The sequence below is a fragment of the Capricornis sumatraensis genome, chromosome 9, assembly GCF_032405125.1.
Source record: "Capricornis sumatraensis isolate serow.1 chromosome 9, serow.2, whole genome shotgun sequence".
In the NCBI taxonomy this organism is placed as follows: domain Eukaryota; kingdom Metazoa; phylum Chordata; class Mammalia; order Artiodactyla; family Bovidae; genus Capricornis; species Capricornis sumatraensis.
In genome coordinates, this window is record NC_091077.1 from 27,032,148 (window position 1) to 27,055,279 (window position 23,132).

Here is a 23,132-nt window from a genome sequence, read left to right on the forward strand (position 1 = left end):
CTGCATTTTCTATCATTCATACCATATTTTAATCAGTGTTGTTCAGGCACTCTCTTTTCGACCTCTTTGTAGTACAACAGGCTTCCCTGTCCTTCACCATCTCCCGGAGCTTGCTCAACTCATGTCCATTGAGTTGGAGATACCATCCAACCATCTCATTCTCTATAGACCCCTTCTCCTCCTGCCTTAAATCTTTCTTAGCATCAGGGTCTTTCCCAATGAGTCAGCTCTTCACATCAGGTGGCCAAAGTATTGGAGCTTCAGTTCAGCATCAGTCCTTCCAATGAATATTCAGGGTTGATTTCCTTAAAGATTGACTGATTTGATCTCCATGCAGTCTAAGGGACTCTCAAGAGTCTTCCCCAACACCACAGTTCAAAAGCATCAATTCTTCGGCACTCAGCCTTCTTTATGGTCCAACTCTCATATACATAAATGACTACTGGAAAAATCATAGCTTTGCCTAGATGGACCTTTGTCAGCAAAGTAATGTCTCTGCTTTTTAATATGCTATCTAGGTTTGTCATAGCTCTTCTAAGGAGCAAGCATCTTTTAATTTCATGGCTGAGTCACCATCCACAGTGATTTCCGAGCACAAGAAAATAAAGTCTTTCACTGTTTCCATTGTTTCCCCATCTATTTGTCATGAATTGATGGAACCGGATGCCATGATCTTCATTTTTTGAATGTTGAATTTTAAGCCACCCTTTTCACTCTCCTCTTTGACCTTCATCAGGAGGTTCTTTAGTTCCTGTTTGCTTTCTGCAACAAGGGTGGTGTGTCATCTGTGTATCTAAGGTTATTGATATTTCTCCCAGCAATCTTGATTCCAGCTTGTGATTCCTCCAGCCTGGCATTTTGCATGATGTACTCTGCATATAAGTTTAATAAATAGAGTGACAATATACGGCCTTGATGTACTCCTTTCCCAATTTTGAACCAGTCTGTTGTTCCACATTCAGTTCTAACTGTTGCTTCTTGACCTGCATACGGGTTTCTCAGGAGGCAGGTAAGGTGGTCTGATATTTCCATCTCTTTCAGAATTTTCCAGTTTGTTGTGATCCACACAGTCAAAGGCTTTAGCATAGTCAACGAAGCAGATATATTTCTAGAATTCTCTAGCTTTTTCTACGATCCAATGGATGTTGGCAATTTGATCTCTGATTCCCGTTTTTTCTAAATCCAGCTTATACATCTGGAAGTTCTTGGTTCATGTACTGTTGAAGCCTAGATTGGAGGATTTTGAGTATTCCCTTGCTAGCATGTGAAATGACTGCAATTGTGTGATATTTTGAACATTCTTTGGCATTACCCTTCTTTAAGATTGGAATGAAAACTGACCTTTTCCAGTCCTGTGGCCACTGCTGAGTATTTCTTCCATATTTTAAGATAGTAAAACTAGATTCTAGAAATATTATCTCCATCTTTTTCCTTTAAAAGGAATATCTTCCCCAATTTCTCCCACAGTCCCTACGTTCCTACATGGCTTTCTTCAAGAAATTTTAAAAGGTCTTACTGTTAATAAGCTAAAAAATATAAATGATAACTGGGCTCCAAAAAAACTAGCTATTATTTTTATTATAAGCGATATTATTGACAGCAGGGTACTGAAAACAAGGGAGACCCCAGAAGAGTCTGTGTGATTATCTTCCCATTGTCAGAGCCTTAAAGAAAAACCTAGTTCCAACAAGAAGCCAAATTATTTTTATCAAGAGTACAACTGAAACAATTTTCTCCCCTCAAAATGTTTTTAAAGTTAAAACAGACAGCAGATTAATATTAAAACAGCCTTTTATTGTTAATGTCACGTAAGAAATTTAAGCAAGTTACACTATCTTAAAAAACACAACTAATGCGTTTTAGGAGAAACCCTTCCCTTCCCTCTCCTCCCCCTCCCCCCACTCCCCTTGCGAATTAAGAATCTAAGAGAAGAAGTAACCATAAAACAAAGTTTTGTGGAATCCTTCATCCAGAGTGCTTACATGATGATTAGGTTATATTGCCTTCTTACAAAATTTCTCTTTTCTAGTTAAAAAAAATTCTTGTAGCCTTGATTGTTTATTACAAAAAAATTCAGTACAAAAGTTTGATATATTGAAAAATGCCTTTCCCCTCCCTCACAGCACCGTTATATATAGCAGAGGATAATCAAGAGCAGATTGCTAATCTAGATGGAGCAATCTTCAAATTAAACCCAGACACACAGTGGTTTATTTACCCTCCCCCTCTGCCTCCTAAGAACTTAAAAAAAAAAAACCACACATACAAAAAAAATGTCAAAAAATTTGAGGGACCCTTTCCAAACAGTACAGTTAATTCAGTGTCAATAATTCACATCTTGCAACAAAGTGTATGGATATGATTTCTTTTATAAAACTTTCAGTGTCAAAAAAGGAAATTAAGGCCATCAGATTCACAGCTTAAAAATTCACATAAAGGAATATAAAAATATTCTGTGCTTCTGAGAAGGCTCTGCACTGCATGTAGGTAAGGATTACCATACTTCTTTATTCTGAGGAAGACAGTTGACTTGAGAAGTTTACATAATTGCACAGCTTCTGTTGGAACCTCTTGGGGCTCCCTGATGAGGAAAACAGAAAGAAAACTCTTAGCACTAAGACAATGGATCACAGCATTTTAAAATAAGGAAGAGATACTACAAATTCATTATCACTTACCTCCAAAAGGACCTTTATTATTTACTACTTCTCACCCTTTCTAACCTTCTCTTATGGACTGCCCCCTAGGATAATGAAACAAACTCCAAAACACTGATTCTCAACTCTAGCTGCATGTACAAATCCTGAGGAGCTTTAAAAAAAAAAAGAGCTGATCTAGGCCTCTAGATTAAATGAGAAATTCTCACTTACCTGGGGAAGAGTATCTATTTATAAGTCATTTTAAAGTTCCCTAAGTAGTTCTAATATGCAGCTGAAGCTGAAAACCACTGTTCAATAGCATCTTTTTGTAACTTAGTAAACAAGAAATCAGTGGACAGGATTTCTGAACACAGAGAATATGGCTGGCTGGATCCTCAGCTTTCATACCCTGAAGCATCTGCACTGGGTTGATCTTCAAATGAGAAGTCAAAAAGGCTCCATCTACCCATTTCTTTCTCACTCACTAATCCCTTAAAATCTCACATGACTGTGACTCACCACTTCACTAAACAGAAACTGGTTTCTTGACAGTCAAACAAAAAGACTTCAAATCAACTCAAAAGGCCACTGGACTCTTTCTCTAATGTGAAGTCAAAAGAGCTGATCCGTCTTTCCATCTTCCTTCTTTTGAACCTTGATATCACTATTTCTTCTGATCACAGAAGCTAAAAAACCTTGCACATCTTTGATTTCTTTTTCCTTCTTGCCCTCAAGTTCAGTCACTATGCCTTAATGAATCTCTATTTGTACAGTCCCTCAGTGTGTCTGTAGTCTCCCTCTGATATTGTCTCAAATTCTCCTTTGCTCCAAAGTATGCATAAACTACTTCCTTAGGCATTCCTAACTATGTCAATTTAACACCAACCTTCCCACTTCGTTTCTCTCACGCACACACAACCTACAACAAATCTGGATGGACAGATATACCTGGTGCTCAAGTCGACATATCCCCTGTGATGAATTAAAAATTCTCATAAATTCACTGCCATTCCTCTCATTATGAGATACCCAGGATTTACCGCCCCCTTCACCCCTGCCCCAGAATTGGAGCTGACCCTATGACTTACTTTGACTAAGAGAATATGGGCTTTTAAGAAATCTAGTGCTCTCTGTTTTTACTTTGTTGGAAACCAGCTGCCATGTTCATGTTGTAAAGAAGGCTGGGTTAAACCACCAAATGATGAGAAACTACATGGAAAGTGACATGAAGAGCATTCCAGCCCCAGCCAAGCTTCCAGCTGAATGCAACTGCATGACTCACTTCACTCTCCATTGTGTGAATCAAAAAAATGCCCAGTTAAGCCCAGTCATAGCAATTAAGAAATCACTGTTTTAACCCACTGAGTTAAAGTGGTTGCTCAATGTAGCAACAACAGATAATCTAAACACCCATAGAACACCACTGTGTGTGTGTGTTAGTCACTCAGTCGTGTCTGACTCTTCCTGACCCCACTGACTGTAACTCATCAGGTTCTTCCGTCCAAGGAATTCTCCAGGCAAGAATACTGGAATGGGTTGCCACTCCCTTCTCCAGAAGAGCTTCCTGAGCCAGGTATCACACCCGGGTCTCCTACATTTCGGGGTAGAGTCTTTACTGTCTGAGTCACCAGGGAAGCCCAGAACACCACTGTCTGACTTTTAATACTCAAATAACTGCCTATCCTTCAAAATACTGGACAGAACCTATTTTCCAGAGATCTTCTCAACTGTTCTGGTGGCTTAAAGAGCCTTCTCCAGCATTTGACCTGCTGTAACTCAAGCTCTGAACCCCTAGTCTCTTCTGTTATTCTACTACCAGTCATTATAATGCTTCCCATAAGGGCAGGAAATGGATGTCGTGTCTGTTTCTTATTTAAGCCAAGTTTAAAATACCTGTTCTTAACGCATTACTCACCAGAAATATATTAATACTATATATACACCTTAGTTCCACAACCTCCAGACCCCCAGGGCAATAATGTGCCAAATATTCCTCCAAAATGTATGAGGAAGTATCCAGGCCAAAAACCCATCCTACCGTAGCCTACCTCAAGTGGTTCTCACTTTAGAGAGCGAGCTCCTAACTCCTGACTCTGGAGGCTGAATACATAAGAGGATGTTTATTTGGAGCAGGACTGGGGCTAATTAAGGCAAATGAACAGATTTATAAATCTAGAGACATGGTGATGAAGTCTTATAAGGATAAGAGTAGGAATTTTGATTAATGATCAGACTTGAACAGCTTGAGAATATAAACTGAAGGCTTATTACTTATTAATAATTCTAATTTAATAAATTAAAATCAAATTTGGAGTTCCTTTATTTCAAGGGCTCTCAAAAGTCCAAGCATCAGCTAAAATCTAGCTTGCAATTAAATGATTAAAAACTTAAGACAGCAAGAATTTTGCTTCACATTGAAATTGAATATTACTCTTTTTTAAAGTTTATATGTTAAAAATAAATAAATAAATAAATAAAGTTTATATGTAGATAACTACTCTAACTTAGTCATCCAAACTCAAAGAACCCTTCAATAAATAATTCTGAGCATGCATTCCAATCCATATATACTTATGTGGCATACATGTCCTACATACATTATAAAACAAAAGACAAAACTGAAATTCAATATGAGAAATAATTTTTTAAAAAGAAGTGCTAACATTTTCTTCCAGTACTCAAACGTACTGTATCTTGAATATCCCCTCAGGAAAAACAAACCCCACTTGGTAGATCACTGATTTGGTCCATCAAGTAATACGGGAAAAGGAAAAAAAAAATCAAGCCCCACTATTGGTTTTTGGTCTTCATGTAACTATGTTAATAAAATTTAAAAAGAACTATATTGAAGTTAATACCTGCTGGTGGAAAAGTTCCTCCTCAACAGCCACTTCGGCTGCTTCTTCCTCCTCCTCTTCCTCTTCAGGTATGGTTGTTTTGAAGACTGTACTTCTCTGAGCAACCTCCTAAACAAGAGTTTGATTTTAAGTTAAAACACTATACTCAAAACCACAAAGTCTGTGGGAGGACATCCCTTCTTTGCATCAATTTAAGAAACTGCATTCCTACATCAGGGACTTTTTTTTAAGTGGTTCATCAGTACTTCAACTACTAAACAGGAATTTTTGCATAATTAGTAGCAGTTCTTAGATCTTCAATATTCCTTGCAGGAAAGCTACTGGGATCCAATTTGAAATACCCACTGAGAAGTTTCCACTGCTTTTTATCCCATTCTGTTACTAAGAATTCTGTAAATGACTTGGCACACTAAATTCTTTATAATACTCAACATGAATTCAGCTTAAAGATCGTGGTTCCTAGCAAAGAGAAGGTACGAAATAAATGCTGAATAAAATGAAAGTCAGAGGCCAACTGCTGTGCTCTCAGGGATCCTGATAGCAAGAAGATCTCCTGAGACTGAAAAGGACAAGCTTTCATCCCTTCAGCAACTAGTTCCTCTTAAAAGAAATGGAATAAGATACAGGAACAGTATTTATTCATAACACGCTAGTGAAGTCCCAATGTACTCTGCACAAAAACTGATCTGTCATTCACTGGTCTAACAGAAAGTAGGCGCAAATACAGATGACTTTCCTGTAGAGAATGCCGACTTGCACAAATGCAGCAGTGTTTCTGTTTGAGCACAAGCCTAACCTGATGATCTAGCAGCAAGAAAATGTGTCCTAGAGTGCTACAGAGCTTCTAATTTTACTCTGTACTGTGTCTTAAGGCCACTCAAGAAAGGTAAGTCCAGATGAAGATGCTAACATCATGTGAGTAAAAGCTTATCTGAAACTTAAACATGGCCCAACTAGTTTAAACTGGCAAAGGAAGAAAATCAGAGAACAGTGTCAGAAACATGAGACTTCAATTTAAAGTATATCCATGGATATCGTTTATAAATGAAGCTGAGGTAGCACAGTAATGTTTTGTATAGACTTTTGATTTTTGCTGCATGGCCAAGGAAGATGGACCATTTTGATTCTCAATTAGCCAGAAACTTCTATTCTGTGAGATCAGTCTGTGTCAGATTGCTTAAACCAAACTAGTACTAATAAAAAGGCACGTGAATCCTTAGATCAGTTACAGCTCTTTGAACTAAGATATACACTGAGGTATGGTGGCACACAAAACAGAAAAAAGACTCTCAAAAAGTTTTCAGAGTATCTAGCTTCCCTCAAGTCATCTTAAAATAAGAAAAGTCAAACAAAATCGGTTACAGAATTCTCAGACTTTCTGGTTGTCCATCAGTTGAGAATCTGCCTGCCAGTGCAGGGGACACAAGTTCAATCCCTTGTCTGGGAAGATTCCACAGGCCTTGGGGCAACTAAGCCCACGCACCACAGCCGCTGAGTCTGTGCGCCCTAGAACCCATGCTCTGCAACAAAAGGGGCAACTGCAATGCGAAGCCCATGCACCACAACTAGAGTAGCCCCTGCAAGCCGCAACTAGAGAAAATCCACGCGCAGCAACGAAGGCCCAACGCAGCTGGAAGGAAAGAAGGAAGGTTTGTTTTTTTAAAAAAGATTGTTAGTTAAAAAAAAACAAAGTGTTACAGAATTCTCACATTTCAGCTTCTAGCAGCTCATGACGAGGTACACATCCCATATGGAAACACTGGCTCTTAGAGCTTGGGATAAAACACCAGACTATGAGCCTCAAATGAGAAGCTTAGCAAACAGCAATTTGCCCAACTTCATTAATTATGAATTGCTTCCGCATAACTGCCTTTAATTTAAGCCTGCTGTTAAGCACTTTTCATTTGACAACATTCAAAAACCAATTAATCTAATACAGAAAGCCTGTATGGAATATAAGTGAGCTAAATGTCTACAGATTTAAATAAAAAAATAATAAAACAAATTCAGAATCAAAACTTGTTGGGAGGTTTAGGCCCAAAAAGGTACTGAAGATAAATGTCTTTACCAAAAAAATTCCTCTTAGAAGGACACCGAACCGTACCAGTGATCTGGAAGGCACACATAGACGGTTTGCTTCTCTACCAACATGTCATGGGGTCTGTCCAGGTAAAGCCCTGGGTACATACAGGTACACCATCTACCCAGCAGTGAAGCAGGGCTAGCTCACATGCTGTCTCTCCGGCTCTGCACTCAGTCACGCCATGTGGCTGGCCTGAAATCACCAGTGTGAGTATTTACACCACAGAAATCAGCGATTACCACAAATCAAGGTGGTTTTTATTGAAGGAGCTGACTGTTAAACTATGGTGTCTCAGGACACACAAGTAGTATCTACATGTACAAAAGTTTCAGGGACACCTATATTTTAGAGGTACAGAGAGACGGCTTTATTATTTTCCTCATTAAAAAAAATAATAATAATAATCCGTGTTTTCTGCGGTGACACTTACTGCTTTTAACCCACCAGCATTCCACCCCACTCATCTCTCATTAAGAACGCACAGTTTTACCTGGGTACCCTCTCTCACATGGTGATGTGACGTGTGTGTCACAAAGAGCTGAGTGTGATCTAGCCATGGAGGTGGAGGAGGGCTCAAGCTCAAATTATGTCCCCCCAACTCTAGAAACTAGCTAAGAGATGGGCACATGACCCAGGCTGGTAAAACAAGAGCAAAGCCCAGGCGAGGACCTGACTGGGCACCATGCTCCTGCCCACAAGAAGTCGATCTGGAATGATGGCACCTCCAGCCAGCAACTATTTTGCATCCATGAGGGAGACACTCAGGAAACAGACTGCAGAAAGATCCCAGGAAACAGACCGCAGAAAGATCGCTGGGGACGCTGGGTGAGCCAATGGATCAAGTCCACTCTCCCTGGATTGTCGGTACTATGAGCTCACATATCCCCATTACTTTAAAGCCATTTTAATTGGGTTTCCTGATATCTCCAATGCCTCAAGCAAGAAAACATGCATTGAAAAATTAAGTTGACTCAATAAGTCAGTTACTACAATCTTATAGAAAAATGGTCTTTACAGGTGGTAATTATGAATTATGATAAATACAGTCTGGAACCTACTAATGAACATGGCCTTACAGAATGAAATATATAAATGTCAAAAGTACTTGTCTGACAATCACAGAAATAACCGTATTCATACTTTGCTCATTTCTGACAGAAGTCACTTTACAGAGTCTAGCAAGCAGAAGACAGAAGTTTGTTAAAAGAACAGGCAAACAAACTCAACAATCTAATATTCAGTGGTTTGAATTATGAAGGGAAACCTAAGCTCCAGTCAGCTATATTGATACATCATCAGTAACACTACCGCTAGACATATCCCATGTCATGGTATCTACTTTGTTCACTTGTCCTTGAACCTATTTTGTGGGCTTTTAAACCTCCTGCATCCCAAATTATCTTCCTATAAGATCGTTTCTAAGTTGGAACATGTTTTCACACACAAAAAAGATGGGACTAGATTCCATGGCTCATAAAAACCTATTTCATCTACCATGGCCCCTTATAACAGCACTTTTCAATCTGGGTGAATCGCCACTCATAACATTTTGAAAAACACATGTACTCTGCCAGTTTCAGACCTTGGAGAAACTACCAATTTAGGAGCTGCAATAATTTCAGCACTCAGGCAGCACCAGCTACAGCTGGGAAGAGTTCCAAAGTGCTGAAGGCAAGAAGTAAGCAGGGCTCCACGCTGAGAAGAGGAAGAAGATTCTGTTCCTTGAAGTCTGTCAATTACTGAAGGCATTTTTAAACACCCTCCTACCCTGAAAACCTAGGAGGTATTTGGAGGTGAACTGTACTAAGGTCTACAGTGAAAAAAAATCAGATGCCCTTTCATTTTCAGCCTCAGTCTGAGATTAAGGGCATTCTTCTTTCGGCAGACAGTGAGTTCCATATGAAGAGAGGTCTAAACACCAGCAGATGTTTACAGTGAAGGATGGGTGGGACGATGGCTGGGCATAAGGCGCCTCATATGCAAACACCTCAGCACCCATCATGGATGCAGTTAATAACTTTATTTCTCTGTACTTAAGTGAAGGTCTATGTTTGATTTTTCCAAAATTTTGTCTAGTAAATTCTTACTGAATATGTGTCAGGAAAACTCAGAACAGGTCCTTGTCCCTGTGTGCTTATTACTCTAGTGAGACAAGACAACCTGATAAGCAAGGCAAGGTCTGTAACCTGGCACTATGGGAGCAGAGAAGGAACTCCTGACCTGGAACCATGCCTTCCTTTGCAGACACTTTGATCTCTTAGTATGTGTGTGTGGCTGGGGGAACTTGGGGGTGTCTTTCTGTGACAGCAGGGGTAGGTTAGGTTCTTTGACAAGAATTCTATGACTGATATGTTGAAAACATACACATCAAGCAAAGGTACACTCCTCAATCTTGAAACTCAGTTTCACAAGCATGCTGAAAGCTAGTAACAAGGTTAATAGTATAAGCATTTACCAGAGGCCAGACACTATTCTGGGCACTTCCCAAGGACTGCTTCATTTATATTACTCTTAGTATATTATAGTAATTACTTTGTTATTACCATCTTCACTTTAAAATGATAAAACTAAGAGAGCTGAAGGAACTCACCTAAAGTCACAAGGTCACTGGGCAGTGGAGACAGAAACTGAACATAGACTGAATTCTGGAATCTGTGCTAACAATCAAAACTATGACAGACTCATATTCCATTCCTAAAATCTAAAACCCTGCAGTTAGCTTTACTTTGACTGACTCAGCAGCCTTGGTCTGATTTAAGCAATCAGTTACTTCACATTTGATTTCATCCTTGAAAAGAAATCACACTTGCACGATGAACCCTCAAATGAAACTGATGCCGCGGTGGGGACAAAGATGACAGACTTTTGGTTGCCAAGGGGGAGGGGTTTGGGGGAGGGACGGACTGGGAGGTGGGGGTTAGCAGAAGTACGCTTTTACATATTGAATGGATAAATAAGGCCCTACTTTATAATAGCATAGAGAAATAATACATTCAATATCCTATGATAAACCATAATGGAAAAGAATATTTCTTAAAAATATACATATATGTATAACTGAATCACTTTGTTGTACAGCAATAATTAACACTATAAATCAACTATACTTCAATTAAAAAAAAAAATGACACTTTGGTGGAACCGATACGTACTTCTCCCTGAGAATTTTTCAATATAACCTTCACATCTTCGCCAGTGCCCCAAGAGTTCTGGTTCTTCCAGATGAGGTCGGTGGGAGGACTGGCTGTGACACCGGCATTCGCAGCCCAGATCTGGGAAAGAGAAAAGAAACCAAGTCACTCTACACACAGCCCTGCTCTCCCATGTGCCAATAACATAATGATGAGACTTCATAACATCTTGTAAGAGGAGTGACTCTAGAATTTCCAGGACTATGTGGCCTAGCTTCAGCCTTGCTATATTAACCAGTTGTGTTTCCAGAGCCACAGAGCTTACCCAGACCTCAGCTTCCCCATCTAATAAGTAAAAATGCTGCTGCAGGGACTAGACTCATATCCTAGCTCTCCTAACATGTCAGCTCACCTTGAGCAACCTACCTTACTTTTACCCTCCAATGGGACAGAAACGGTACTGTTAATACATGGGACTATTGTGAAGGAAAATGATGGCCCACAAAGAAGAGCCGAAGCTGAAACCCTAATATTTTGGCCACCTGATGCGAAGAGCTGACTCATTTGAAAAGACTCTGATGCTGGGAAAGATTGAGGGCGGGAGGAGAAGGGGACAACAGAGGATGAGATGGTTGGATGGCATCACCGACTCAATGGACATGGGTTTGGGTGGACTCCGGGAGTTGGTGATGGACAGGGAGGCCTGGTGTGCTGCGGTTCATGGGGTCACAAAGAATCAGACACGACTGAGCAACTGAACTGACAAAAAGGAGATGGCTGACTCAATGAATATAAGCTCTCACTGCCAGCACTCTATTATTCTATGGGTTTTATGAGCCATCCTTCCGTGTAGAGCCTTCTGCCCTCCTCCAGTGGGATCCTCTAGCTGCCTGCAGCAGGAGCTGAGGAGATGACTAACTTCTCTCAAAACCTCTGCAGCAGACAGCCTTATCTAGAATACTGTAATGGAAAGTGGTATGTACCTAACTAGAGACAGTGTCATAATACCCCAGAGTGTCTGAGACTGAATTCCAAAAAGAAGTCAGGAAACAGAAAATCACTCATTATTCAATGGAAAACATGTCTGCTATTGAAACAGACAAAACAAACAAAAAGAAATATTTCCCTTTTCCTAAACAGGGAAATTCTGCAACATTTTAATGTATTTACTGGCAGAAGAGTATTGATAGAATAGAGAAAATTTGAAAGTTAGAAAACCTGGGTTTGAATCATGGACATATGTGTGTGATATGTGATGTGATAGTCCCACAGTCATGTCTGACTCTTTGCGACCCCATGGATTGTGGCCTGCCAGGCTCCTCTGTCCATGGACTTCTCCAGGCAAGAATACTGGAGTAGGTAGCCATTTCCTTCTCCAGGGGATCTTTCCGACCCAGAGATCAAACCCAGGTCTCTCCTATGTCTCCTGCATTGCAGGCAGGTTCTTTACCAGTGAGCATAACACTACACCTCTACAAACCTCTACGTCCTCTCCTGTAGAGACACGACAACCAGTCCTGATCTTTCCAAAAGACCATGTGAAAACAGATAGCAAAGTTTTGTACTCCATACATTGTTTAGGAACATAAAGGGCCATACAATGGCAAAATGAAGACTGGAGATGGTATAAGCTGGTATCTTTTTAAATGGGGAAAAAACTTTATCAATTACTAATTAGGAGAAACCCCTTTCCTCTTAAGCTCCTTTGAAGCTTCCAAATCTTCCATCAGCTTTATAAATGGAAAAGGGCAGAGAGCATTTACTAGGATAAAACTGAAAAAAAGAACTGGATCCAGGCTGACCTTTGGGTTTTGTGGAATATTAATCTAACCTCAAGCTATACTTTTCACTATTCCATATGGAATCATACACTTGATTTAGTGTTAATAATAATTGTAACATGTCAGTAAACTTACTGGGTAATTTAATCTAAAACTAATATGTACTAGAGCTGTACTGTTCAACATGGCAGTCATATGAAGTTTGTGAGCACTTGAAACATGGCTAGTAAGAATAAAGATTTAGTAAAAAAAAAAAAAGTGAAATATCTAGTAATTTTTTCTGTTGATCATGATATAATAATGAATTGGTGAAATGATAATATTTTAGATATACTGAGTTAGATGAAAGTTCTAAAATTAATTTCACCTTTCTTTTTCACTTGTTTTAAATGTGGCTACATGAAAATTTCAAATTACATATGTAGTTCCCTTATTTCTGGTCTAGAGTTTTAAACTGATCTTTGCTATTGCCTTGCCTTGTACAATTTTACAGGAAGATTACTTATCACTACCATGTTCCACAGAGCTTCTTAACACATTTAATGCCAGTTAACAAATGGAAAAAAAAAAGTATTACTTTTTTATGTGAAAACTGATTTCTACCCTAGACCCACAGAATATATATATCTATTTAGTCATTGAGGAACTACATTCAGTGGAAAAAGCAGATGACTGGCCTAACAGTTTTATACTACTTTAAAGAGATGAAGAGCACACTCAATCTGAAAATTCTGAATTAAAATGTCAGATTCTTTCCAACACATTATGCAGCTTCCACATGACACACAATAGGACTGAGCAATTTTGTCTCACTATAATAATCACAAAAGAGAAGAAAAGACAGTGTGGTTAGGGTATGTTCCCATTTTCACCAATTATTACAAAATTAGCATCTGATATTTTCATAATGTGGTGGCAAGTTCCATGAATACATTTTTTAAAAGAGAAGTTCTAACCTATTTGAGGCTTTGATATTCAACACTAAGTAAGGTTTGCATCAATCATAAAATATAAAACATTTAATATTTTTTAAAAAGAATTGATAAAAGGACAGCCACTTCAACATTCTTCACAGATGAAAACAGTGACTTCTTTAAAATCTGTATCAAACATAACATATTTTGTTTGCTAAGTCTACTTACTGAGTAAAAACAAAGGAATTATGTGTTTGCTCAAGGGAAAATATTTCTCTAAAAAGTGAGTCAGTAATACTTAGTATGATTACATATATGCACCTGCAGAACACAACCACAAAGCACCATTTAGAATTCAAAACAGAGTCAGAAGGGCACGAAGCCCATCTCCTTCCAGATCTTGACCACTTAGTATCTGAAAAGCCACGCAGATCTTGCTAAAATATTATGTTTAGAGAATGATGCTTTACAACAGTACCTATCACCTAGCTGTGTTCAGTCGCTAAGTGGTGTCCAACTCTTTGTGACCCTGTGAACTGCCTCATGCCAAGCTTCCTGTCCTTCACTATCTCTGGGAGTTTGCTCAAACTCATACCCACTGAGTCAGTGATGTCATCCAACCATCTCATCCTCTGTTGCCCCCTTCTCCTCTTGCCCTCAATCTTTCCCAGCATCAGAGTCTTTTCCAATGAGTCCACTCTTCTTTGGCGCTGAAGCATCAAAGTATTGGAGCTTCAGCTTCAGCACCAGACCTTCGAATGAATATTCAGGGTTGATTTCCTTTGGGATTGACTGGTTTGATCTCCTTGAAGTCTCCAAGGGACTCTCAAGAATCTCCTCCAGCACCACAGTTTGAAAGCATCAATTCCTCAGTATTCAGCCTTCTTTATGATCCAACTCTCACACCCATACATGACAATGGAAAAATCATAGCTTTGACTACACAGACCTTTGTGGGCAAAGTGATGTCTCTGCTTTCTAATACACTGTCTAGCTTTGACATAGCTCTTCTTCCAAGGAGCAAGCATCTTTTAATTTCATGGCTGCAGTCACCATCCGCACTGATCTTGGAGCCCTAGTAACTTTTGTTAAAACAAGTCCCTATCCCAACCCCAGAGATGGTAACGAAGACTGAGGTAGACACCACCAGTCTAGACACCAAAACACTATCCAGATGATACTGATCCTCACCTAAGGCTAAAGACTGCTGTTTTAAGACATATCTCAGCATTAATAGATCACCTCCTAACAGTTCTTTATGCCAAGTAGTATCTCCTGCATTACACTGGGCTACCAGGTAACACTCAAGAGGCAGCTGTTTTTTTTTGTTTTGTTTTTCTTTTGTGGGGAGACAAGCAGGGAGGGGTTGGGGGAATCAGCTGAAAATATCTACTGGAGTAGACAAAAATATTTCAGAGGCCAATTCTTTCACTTTTAACAGTCAATTACCATCTCAAAAACACGGAATTTTTTAAATCTTTGGTAGCACTTGTAATTCCCTAATAATGTCAAAAACGTTTTAATGCCCATATCTAAAATGTGTCTCTTTAAGCCAAAATGGTTTCAATTACTTCTATTATTGGCTGAGACAGTGAAATTAAACAGTGACTAAATTAACTTACTGTAACAGTCTGGCCTGCCTTCAGCACATATCTTGAGGTATATTTGTAACTGACTGATGTGTCTCCAATTTTTCTGATCATCTCCCAGCCTCCCATTGGTTGGTCCTATTGAAAAAAAAAAAAAAAATCAAGGTCACTTCAAATATACAAAAAGTTGTGGAATAATCAAATAAATCAATCCATAGGCAGTTAAACTAAGACAACTTTATGACTGTCTTCCCATGGTTCCTATTTTCCCTACTATAAAAAGAAAACATGGTTTTGTCATTCAGCAAAACAGAAATTTTGACAATGTTGCAATCTTAATTATTAAGGTGTGTGATCTTAAAGAGGGCAAAATTGGAAGAAAAGAGATGGAAACCAAACTAAATGGTCATATTCAATGCTAGATTAGGTGCATAATTTAAACTTATAACATTACCTAGCTGAATAACTACCATTTCACACATCGAATTTTTGACTACCATAAGCTGTAGGACAGAGGAGCCTCTGCTGCTCCATTGTAGTAGTTTGGCTGTGTTACAAGAGTCATCGCCGCCCTTTTAGACACATAAAGCCTGGAAAGAGAAGAAAGAAAATATACCCTTTTTCTTCCACATCTGTACCACTTGTGCCCATATTTAACACTTATCTTAAAGCATAAGAGGCTCAAAAAGGGTTAATAACATAATGAGCCAGTCCCAAACGCTGGCTGTCAATGTTAGCCGGTAGGCTGCCCAGAGCTGCCCGACTCCTAAGGAGCAGTTCAGGGTATTAAAGCAATTAGCTGCACTAATTTATTTATATCCATCTCTTACTCAAAGACAGGAATAAACGAGGCTGAGAGCCAGCTCCAGAACAGCTCCAAAAAGGGCGGCGATGACTCTTGTAACACAGCCAAACTACTACAATGGAGCAGCAGAGGCTCCTCTGTCCTACAGTTTCTAAAGTTGTGACTGAGAGGGCCTAGAGCCCGGGCTGCTTTGCATCAGAACCACTAACGCTCCTTTGCCCATCCAAAGTACTTATTCATCCACACACAAGACAGGTTTAATGGCTCTGAAGAGAAAAGTGATTTTATAGACATTTTACAAATCCTGAACGTGCTTCTGAAAGTGCAATCCATTCCACTGTACCTGCCTCTGGCATCATCTGACAACCCTTCACGGCCCCAGCTTGAAAGTTCAGGATTCCCTGCTATGAATATTTTATGTTTACTTTTAAATAATTTCAGGATTGGGCTTCATACTATTCCCAGTGTATATTAAATCAACAGTATTTATTCATTTATTTAGACAGAAAAACACTCCTAACGTGTCAGAGTCTGGGCTCATATTTCCTTCCTTTCATAAAGCTAACAGCTGTGAAAGAATATCTGCACAATCTATCTTCTTCACAATTCTGGCTAGGACAGGAAATATTAATAATTCATCCTTAGGAAGGCCACGGTGACAAAATGACCGGATGTGAAAAAAATCCCTGGCTCTCTAAAGAAGAGCTAATGAATAAAATTTTTAAACCACTAAGTGCACCATCCCTCTTCCTTTTCCTACTCAAGTTTATGCTACACTTCATGAATTTGGGTTAAAAAGGAGAGGGAAACTCTTATTTCATGAAGATGACTGAATCCAAATAAAGGCTGAGGAGTTATTACAACTGCAAGACAAATCCCCAATTAGCAAAGCCTCTCTGGACAAAAAGGGGTCTGCGTTTTCACCTGTTCCGAAGTGTTCTTCAAGCGGATAAATTTTCCATCAACATCTATCTCTTCAATGCAGACATTCCCAGTGGCTGAGGCAGAATGAGAGATGCTGACACTACTGCTGGCCTCGGATTCTTCCACATCCACTCTCTTCCGCTTTCCTCTGGTGGTACGCACGCTGCGACTCGAGGATGCGCGTGATACTGTCACGCGGGAAGAAGGGCTTGGAGAGAGCTTCAATCTACATGGGAGAAATAAAACACTCCAATTATGAAACACATATGCTCTTCCTATCTTAATGCACATGCATTACTAAAGCACAACATTAATGACAATCTGTTAGACAAAGCCAACGTACATCTTAACAAAAAGAAACTTATTTGTGCTACAATGCCCACGATCAACATTGTTTCTAGAAATTATTATCTGAATGTTTTAGCTAAGAAAAAACCACAATCATAATGCATGAAGTTTGGAAAACTGGGAGAGGGGGTGGTGAGAGGTTGGGGTGAGCAACTCATCTACTACCATCACCCTACCACAACCACTGTTACATTTGGTATACTCTCCTTAATTTCTTCAAACCTGTATTTTCTGTTTACAAAATTACAATCACAATGTATGCAATACTGAAATTAAATGTCTGTTTATTCTAAGTGAGATACTCTCCCTTTGGAACTTTTTCTCAGAAAAGGTTTAAAAGGATTTACACACTAACCAGATCTGAAAAGCACACAGTCTCTTTCAGCAGATCTGGTATTTTGCAGCATGCCTGCATGCGCGCTCAGTCTTGTCTGACTCTCTGCGACCCCACGGACTGCAGCCTGCCAAGATCCTGTCCATGGGATTTCCCAGGCAAGAATACTGGAGTGGGGTGCCATTTCCTCCTCCAGGGGATCCTCCCAACCCAGGGGCTGAACCCACGTCTTCTGCAGCTCCTGCACTGGCAGTGGGGCGCTTCACCACTGAGCCACCTGGAAGTCATTTTGCAGCATATTAAATTATCAAAACATTTAAAGTCCCAAAGGAGAAGCGGTATCCTTTCACAGTTCAGCATTTAAAATAACAATACTAAGACTGCTTGTACATCTTCTGTTGTTGAGGTAGAAGAAAGATCTATTACTACCTACCTCTACACCTAGATATTAAAAAAAAAAAAATGAGAAAACACTTAGAATTGTCCTAATTGTTTTAAAAAAAAAATCCTATTTACTTTTCTTCAAATAGAAAGGGTGGGGGCAAAAAGTAGACTGCAAGGTAGAGTGGCAAGCAAGTTACATACCTCTCCTCTTCACCTTCTAGGAGTTTCCTATAAGCACTGATTTCCATGTCCAGGGCTAACTTGACATCAAGAAGTTGTTCATAATCGTTCAACTGTTGCTGCATCTGATCACGTATTTCCGCCATCTCTCTCTCTTTGTCAGACAGCATTCGGCGAGAGTTGTCTCTTTCTTTCGCAAGCAAGTCCTCCAACTCTTGAATCCTCTCCAAACATGCTCTAGACTGAAGAGTCAAGGGAACACATTTACTTTCTAGGAACATTCCAACATTAGCACAACACTAGCACAGCTATTTTAAAACATTTCCTGACCTGGAACAAATCCAATCTCCTAACACCAGAATGCAAGAACATTTTTATTTTAAGAAATTAAAAAACAAAATTCCTCCAATACAAAATACAACTCTTAGGAAAGTTTTGTCTTATAAAAAGGCTAGGAAAAGACATTCATCAAATGTACACATAATTTTTCTTTGTTTGACCAAATGAAACAAAATTTTAAGCTGTGGTTTTAGTAAAAAAGTCTGGCTCCCTACAAACCATTTAGCTCAAAAGTATAAAGTAACAAAAGCAAAGAATGACAAGAAAACTCATTGACAAAAGAAACCGAGTATCTTATGGGGAACTACTGGAACAATTCAGAAACTTAACAAAAGGGATTCTAGTTACCACTTCAGAAACGGTGTGCTTTCCCACACTCCATCAGCATACAAACACCATATGATATAGTGTAGGCTGTAAATATTATTATAAACATGGAAACCTCATATTTGGTATTAAAAAAAAATGAAAAATCACTTCCTACACAAGAAGGTTATCTTAGAAACCTGTCATTCATCAGGTAATCACTCATCTGCATGTCTCCAAAACAGAATTCATCTCCTCAGAAAATGACCAAGGTAATCAACTCAAAAAGACTGATGTAGAGCTTAGGCCCTTAAATCACAAGTACCTATGCATCAAAGCAGGAAGGAAAGGGCACATACTGTGCAAAAGTGAAATCTGGAAGGCTAAAGATAAAAAGGATCTCTATTCTGTGCAGAAACATTACACTCTAGCTAGTGAATTTATTTCACCCAGGGGTATAGGTGAAATAATTTGAAACTGCTTTACATGTATACTGAGGCTGGACAAAGAAGGAAATGGGATGGTAGAAACCAGGCTTCTTACGCTCAGGGAGAGAGGTTATAGATAAGCAAGGAAGGAAACCTAAAGTGAACCCAGTGGTACAGGGTTAGAGTCCCAGACATCTGTGTCAATGTGTGGTGACCTTAATATAAATGCAAGCGGACAGAGGTACAATTACAGTTAAGCATGTAAACATGGGTGAACATATACACATTTACCTAGCTCTGCCCACAAGCAGGCCTAGGAACAATGGCACCCCAATACCAATGAGCATACCCCGGGCCCAGAACTTGCTTTCTAGATACCATTCTCCAGTAAAAAGAACCAGAGCGCCCTAAAGAAATAGCTGATACCAGTGCTGAGATAGGGAAAATGCACGACAAGCCTGGAGCATATTACAGAACCATAAAAAAAAGAAGTGCTCCAAAAAGGGGGGAACATGGTAGCCAATCTGACAAAACTCCTCAAAGCCAAAGCTGGAACAATCTGAGCCAATAAAATAATTATCCAAATATGATACGAATCATAAAAAGATTTCCATGAGTCCATACTGACAGAAACCAATGAATGGACAAATAAATACACAAATAGGGGAAGAAGAGATGATCTTTACAAAAGCATTCCATTTAATAAAGGTAAATACTCTCTTCAGAATGTGACACATAATTCCTGCTCTTTATCCTTGAGGGCAGGCTGGACTTGGTGACTTGCTTTCTAAAAACAGAGTTAGGGAAACACAAAAATAGCAACTTACAATTGGGAAACCTGGCAAACAGTGTCTTAGCCAATGATGAGGGTTATCACCATCAATGATGTGTGCATGTCATGTAATCCCTGACATGATGTAACAAGAAGGGCACTTAAAATCCTTATCTCCAGGCTAACCATAAGAAAAGCACCAGATTAACTTAAGATTGGAGGAGAGCCTACAGGATACCTGGCCGGCTCTTCTTAAGACTGTCAAGGTCATGAAAAACAAAGAAAGTCTGAAAAACTGTCACTGACCAGAGGAGACTAGGGAGATCCGTGGGTACCACAAAACAGAAAAAGAACAGTAACAGAAAATCTGGTAAAATCCAAACCGTCTAGAGTCTAGCTGACAGTAATGTACGGACGGCAATGTCTCAGTTTTGACAAATGAACCACAGCCATTTAAGATGCTAACAAAGAAGGAAGACTGGGGGAGGGAGCTACGGGAGCTGTGTGTACCAGCTTTCCAACTTCCCTACAAATTTACAATTATGCCAAGATAAAAATGTTATTTAAAAAATAATCAACCAATGAATTAATTAAAATCCAGGACATTCTATATCAGAAGCAAGCATTCATCTCAAGAGGGAGGCTAAACAAAATCCTGCCTCAGAGACCATGGATTTAACTGTATTTGCAAAAAGAAAAAAAGAAAAAAAGGCTATAAACTGAGAAATCCAGTTTTTCCCTTTCTCAGGGTTCTTATATTTTCTTTCCTCCAAAATAAAAAACAGTTAAGTGAAAAAGGTATGTTCTCTGGGAATTTCCTGGCACTCCAGTGATCAGGACTCCGTGCTTCCACTGCAGGGGGCACAGGTTTGATCCTGGGTCAGGGAACAAAGCTTTCTTATGCAGCACAGCCTAAAAATAAGGAAGTAAAATGTCTTCTCTTCAATCAATCTCTTTATTTTTATTTACCAGGTGGGAGAGACAGATTGGCGACAATGTCTAATGTGAAGAGACATAAATCACCCAAGATTCGGAGAAAACTTTTAGCTTCGATCTGTAAAGGCCAAAATGTACTCTATTTGTCCACCTTAGATGTTACAGGGTTCTGTAAGAGGGAAAAATCAAAATCTAGGTATAAGTAAGCTTTAAAGTTACTCTGAATCATTTTGTATTTTTAAATAGAAATATTTAAATGTAGTTTAAATAACCGCACTACACCTGCTTCATAGTGAAATACAAAGAATAAACAGGAGAGAGAGATCTAGATCCTTCTTCCTGATTCTGCCACTAAATAACACACCTCACTAAACTGGTACCGTCAGGAAAACGAAGCGGTCCAACTAGTATCTGTAAGATTCTGCCTCAAAACTCTAAAACTGTACTACTCATTTCTAATGGGGTCGGGTTCTCTTTGTTTTAAAATACCTAATTTTACCAGTTTATTATAATCTAGCCCTCGTAGAAATTTCCAGAATTTGGGTGTTAGAAAAACAAAAAATAAAGGTGCCTTCAAAGTGCCACTAAATTCTGCAACTTAAACAGACCCTGACCGATTCAATAATCTGGCCAAAGTAAAAAATCTAGATAGAAATGAAAGAAAAGCTGTAAGCAATATATGAAATGCCTAATTACAAAACATAACACTGCTGCTATATTACGTAAAAATATTTTCTAAGTCACCATTTTAAAGGCTATATCAATTGTAAGTAAAACTAAAGAACTACTTCATTAACATGAGTCACATAACCAAAGAGGAAACTCTGTGGCCTAACATGCAGCATGATGAAATCAATGACTTCACAACAAATACTCCAAAACAAAAAGTTAGAGATGCCTTTTTCTTTTTAATGATCTAAGGCTAAAATTTATCAACCAAAGAAGATATCCCTCAAGATATATTATTTATCATAAAATTTGATACCAGAAAGGATCATTCTCCACCCCCCTGACAGAGAAATTTAAAACTATCTGGCTGAAGCAGGCACTCCTCTCCTATTTCCTAAGGAAGGAGCTCTTCAAAACACCAAGGGCCCTGCCTAACGCTGTTTAAGAGCTGCTAACCTGATGTGAAGAACTGACTCATTGGAAAAGACACTGATGCTGGGGAAGATTGAAGGCAGGCAGAGAAGGGGATGACAGAGGATAAGATGGTTGGATGGCATCACTGACTCAATGGACATGAGTTTGAGCAAGATCCGGGAGTTGGTGATGGACAGGGAAGCCTGGTGTCCTACAATCTACGGGGTCACAAAGAGTCAGGCGTGACTGAACTAAACTGAACTGAACATGAAGTTAACCAAAAAACTTGCAATGACAGGAACATAACTAACAGGCAAACAGGGAAAGAGCCCTGGACCTGAGTCAGAAGACACAGCTCCCAAATTTCAGAGCCTACGGCTATTTAACCACAGGCAAGTGCTATTCACCTCACCTGTAAAACATCCACCCCTAGCATAATCAAGTGCAGTAAGCATCAGCCGCTGCCCAGCCTCCTAAAAGATAAGGAAATGTAAAACTGAGGGAGACTGAATAACCAGAATACCATTTATTAAATGGAGAATAGTAGTAAATGTCAACTCAGAGTAAAAACAGACAGGACTATCTTTGGAAAGGTACCTATTAAATGGGGCAATGGAAAAAAGGTGGTTAAATTCTTTAAGAGAAAATCTTTGGAGAGAGTAAGGTATAAAGAGAAAAACTGGGAACAGTGAAAGAAACCCATTTGTCAGCTTACAGTCTCTGGGCTGGTCATTAAACTCACCCAGGTCTGTGGTCAGACTGAGTGGACTCAAAGGCCCTTGTCCTTCCAGCTCTTTAATTGTATGTTGTGAGTAATGAAGTACACATGATAACAGCAAAGTAAAAACTTCTGTTTTAATCAAGTTCTTTTTATATCACCTTGTTTTACACAATAAGGTGTCTTCTAAATTCCTACAATAAATGTCTTCAGTTTTGTAATCAGAAAAGGATACTACTAAAAACAAAATATTAAAAAAGAAGCTTATTTAATGAAGAATAAAAAGGCTACTCTTATATGAAAAATTTTAAACAACATAATTTCCTCCCTTAAGGAAAACAGAAAACTGAAGTTACTGCCTAAGTCATTGAGGTGAGCACCAGATTATCAACATATCCTGCACTTATATGGTTGTACATGTACTTTGCATGCATATCAGCATCACCCTTGAACCAAAACCCCGATTTCAGGCAGTGTCCACACGTGCTTACGCAGCACCTAGAGCGCGCCGTCATACACTGACAGGCACCCATCAACACACCAGCAACAGTCACAAGACAGGTGTGCCAATGAATGAATG

The 23,132-nt window shown here is 39.2% G+C and overlaps 1 protein-coding gene across 1 annotated transcript in view; it reads right to left on the reverse strand.

Annotated features, from left to right (window-relative positions):
• Nucleotides 1-1,989: 1,989 nt before the first annotated feature.
• Nucleotides 1,990-23,132, reverse strand: part of LMNB1 (lamin B1) — a 52,596-nt gene continuing 31,453 nt past the window's right edge. The window contains exons 6-11 of the mRNA XM_068979689.1: nucleotides 17,992-18,212; nucleotides 16,725-16,950; nucleotides 15,029-15,133; nucleotides 10,733-10,852; nucleotides 5,498-5,605; nucleotides 1,990-2,581 (exon numbers count right to left, since the gene is read on the reverse strand). Of these exons, the coding sequence (XP_068835790.1) occupies nucleotides 2,540-2,581; nucleotides 5,498-5,605; nucleotides 10,733-10,852; nucleotides 15,029-15,133; nucleotides 16,725-16,950; nucleotides 17,992-18,212 (822 nt within the window). The 3' untranslated portion in view covers nucleotides 1,990-2,539. The remainder of the gene's footprint in view (nucleotides 2,582-5,497; nucleotides 5,606-10,732; nucleotides 10,853-15,028; nucleotides 15,134-16,724; nucleotides 16,951-17,991; nucleotides 18,213-23,132) is intronic.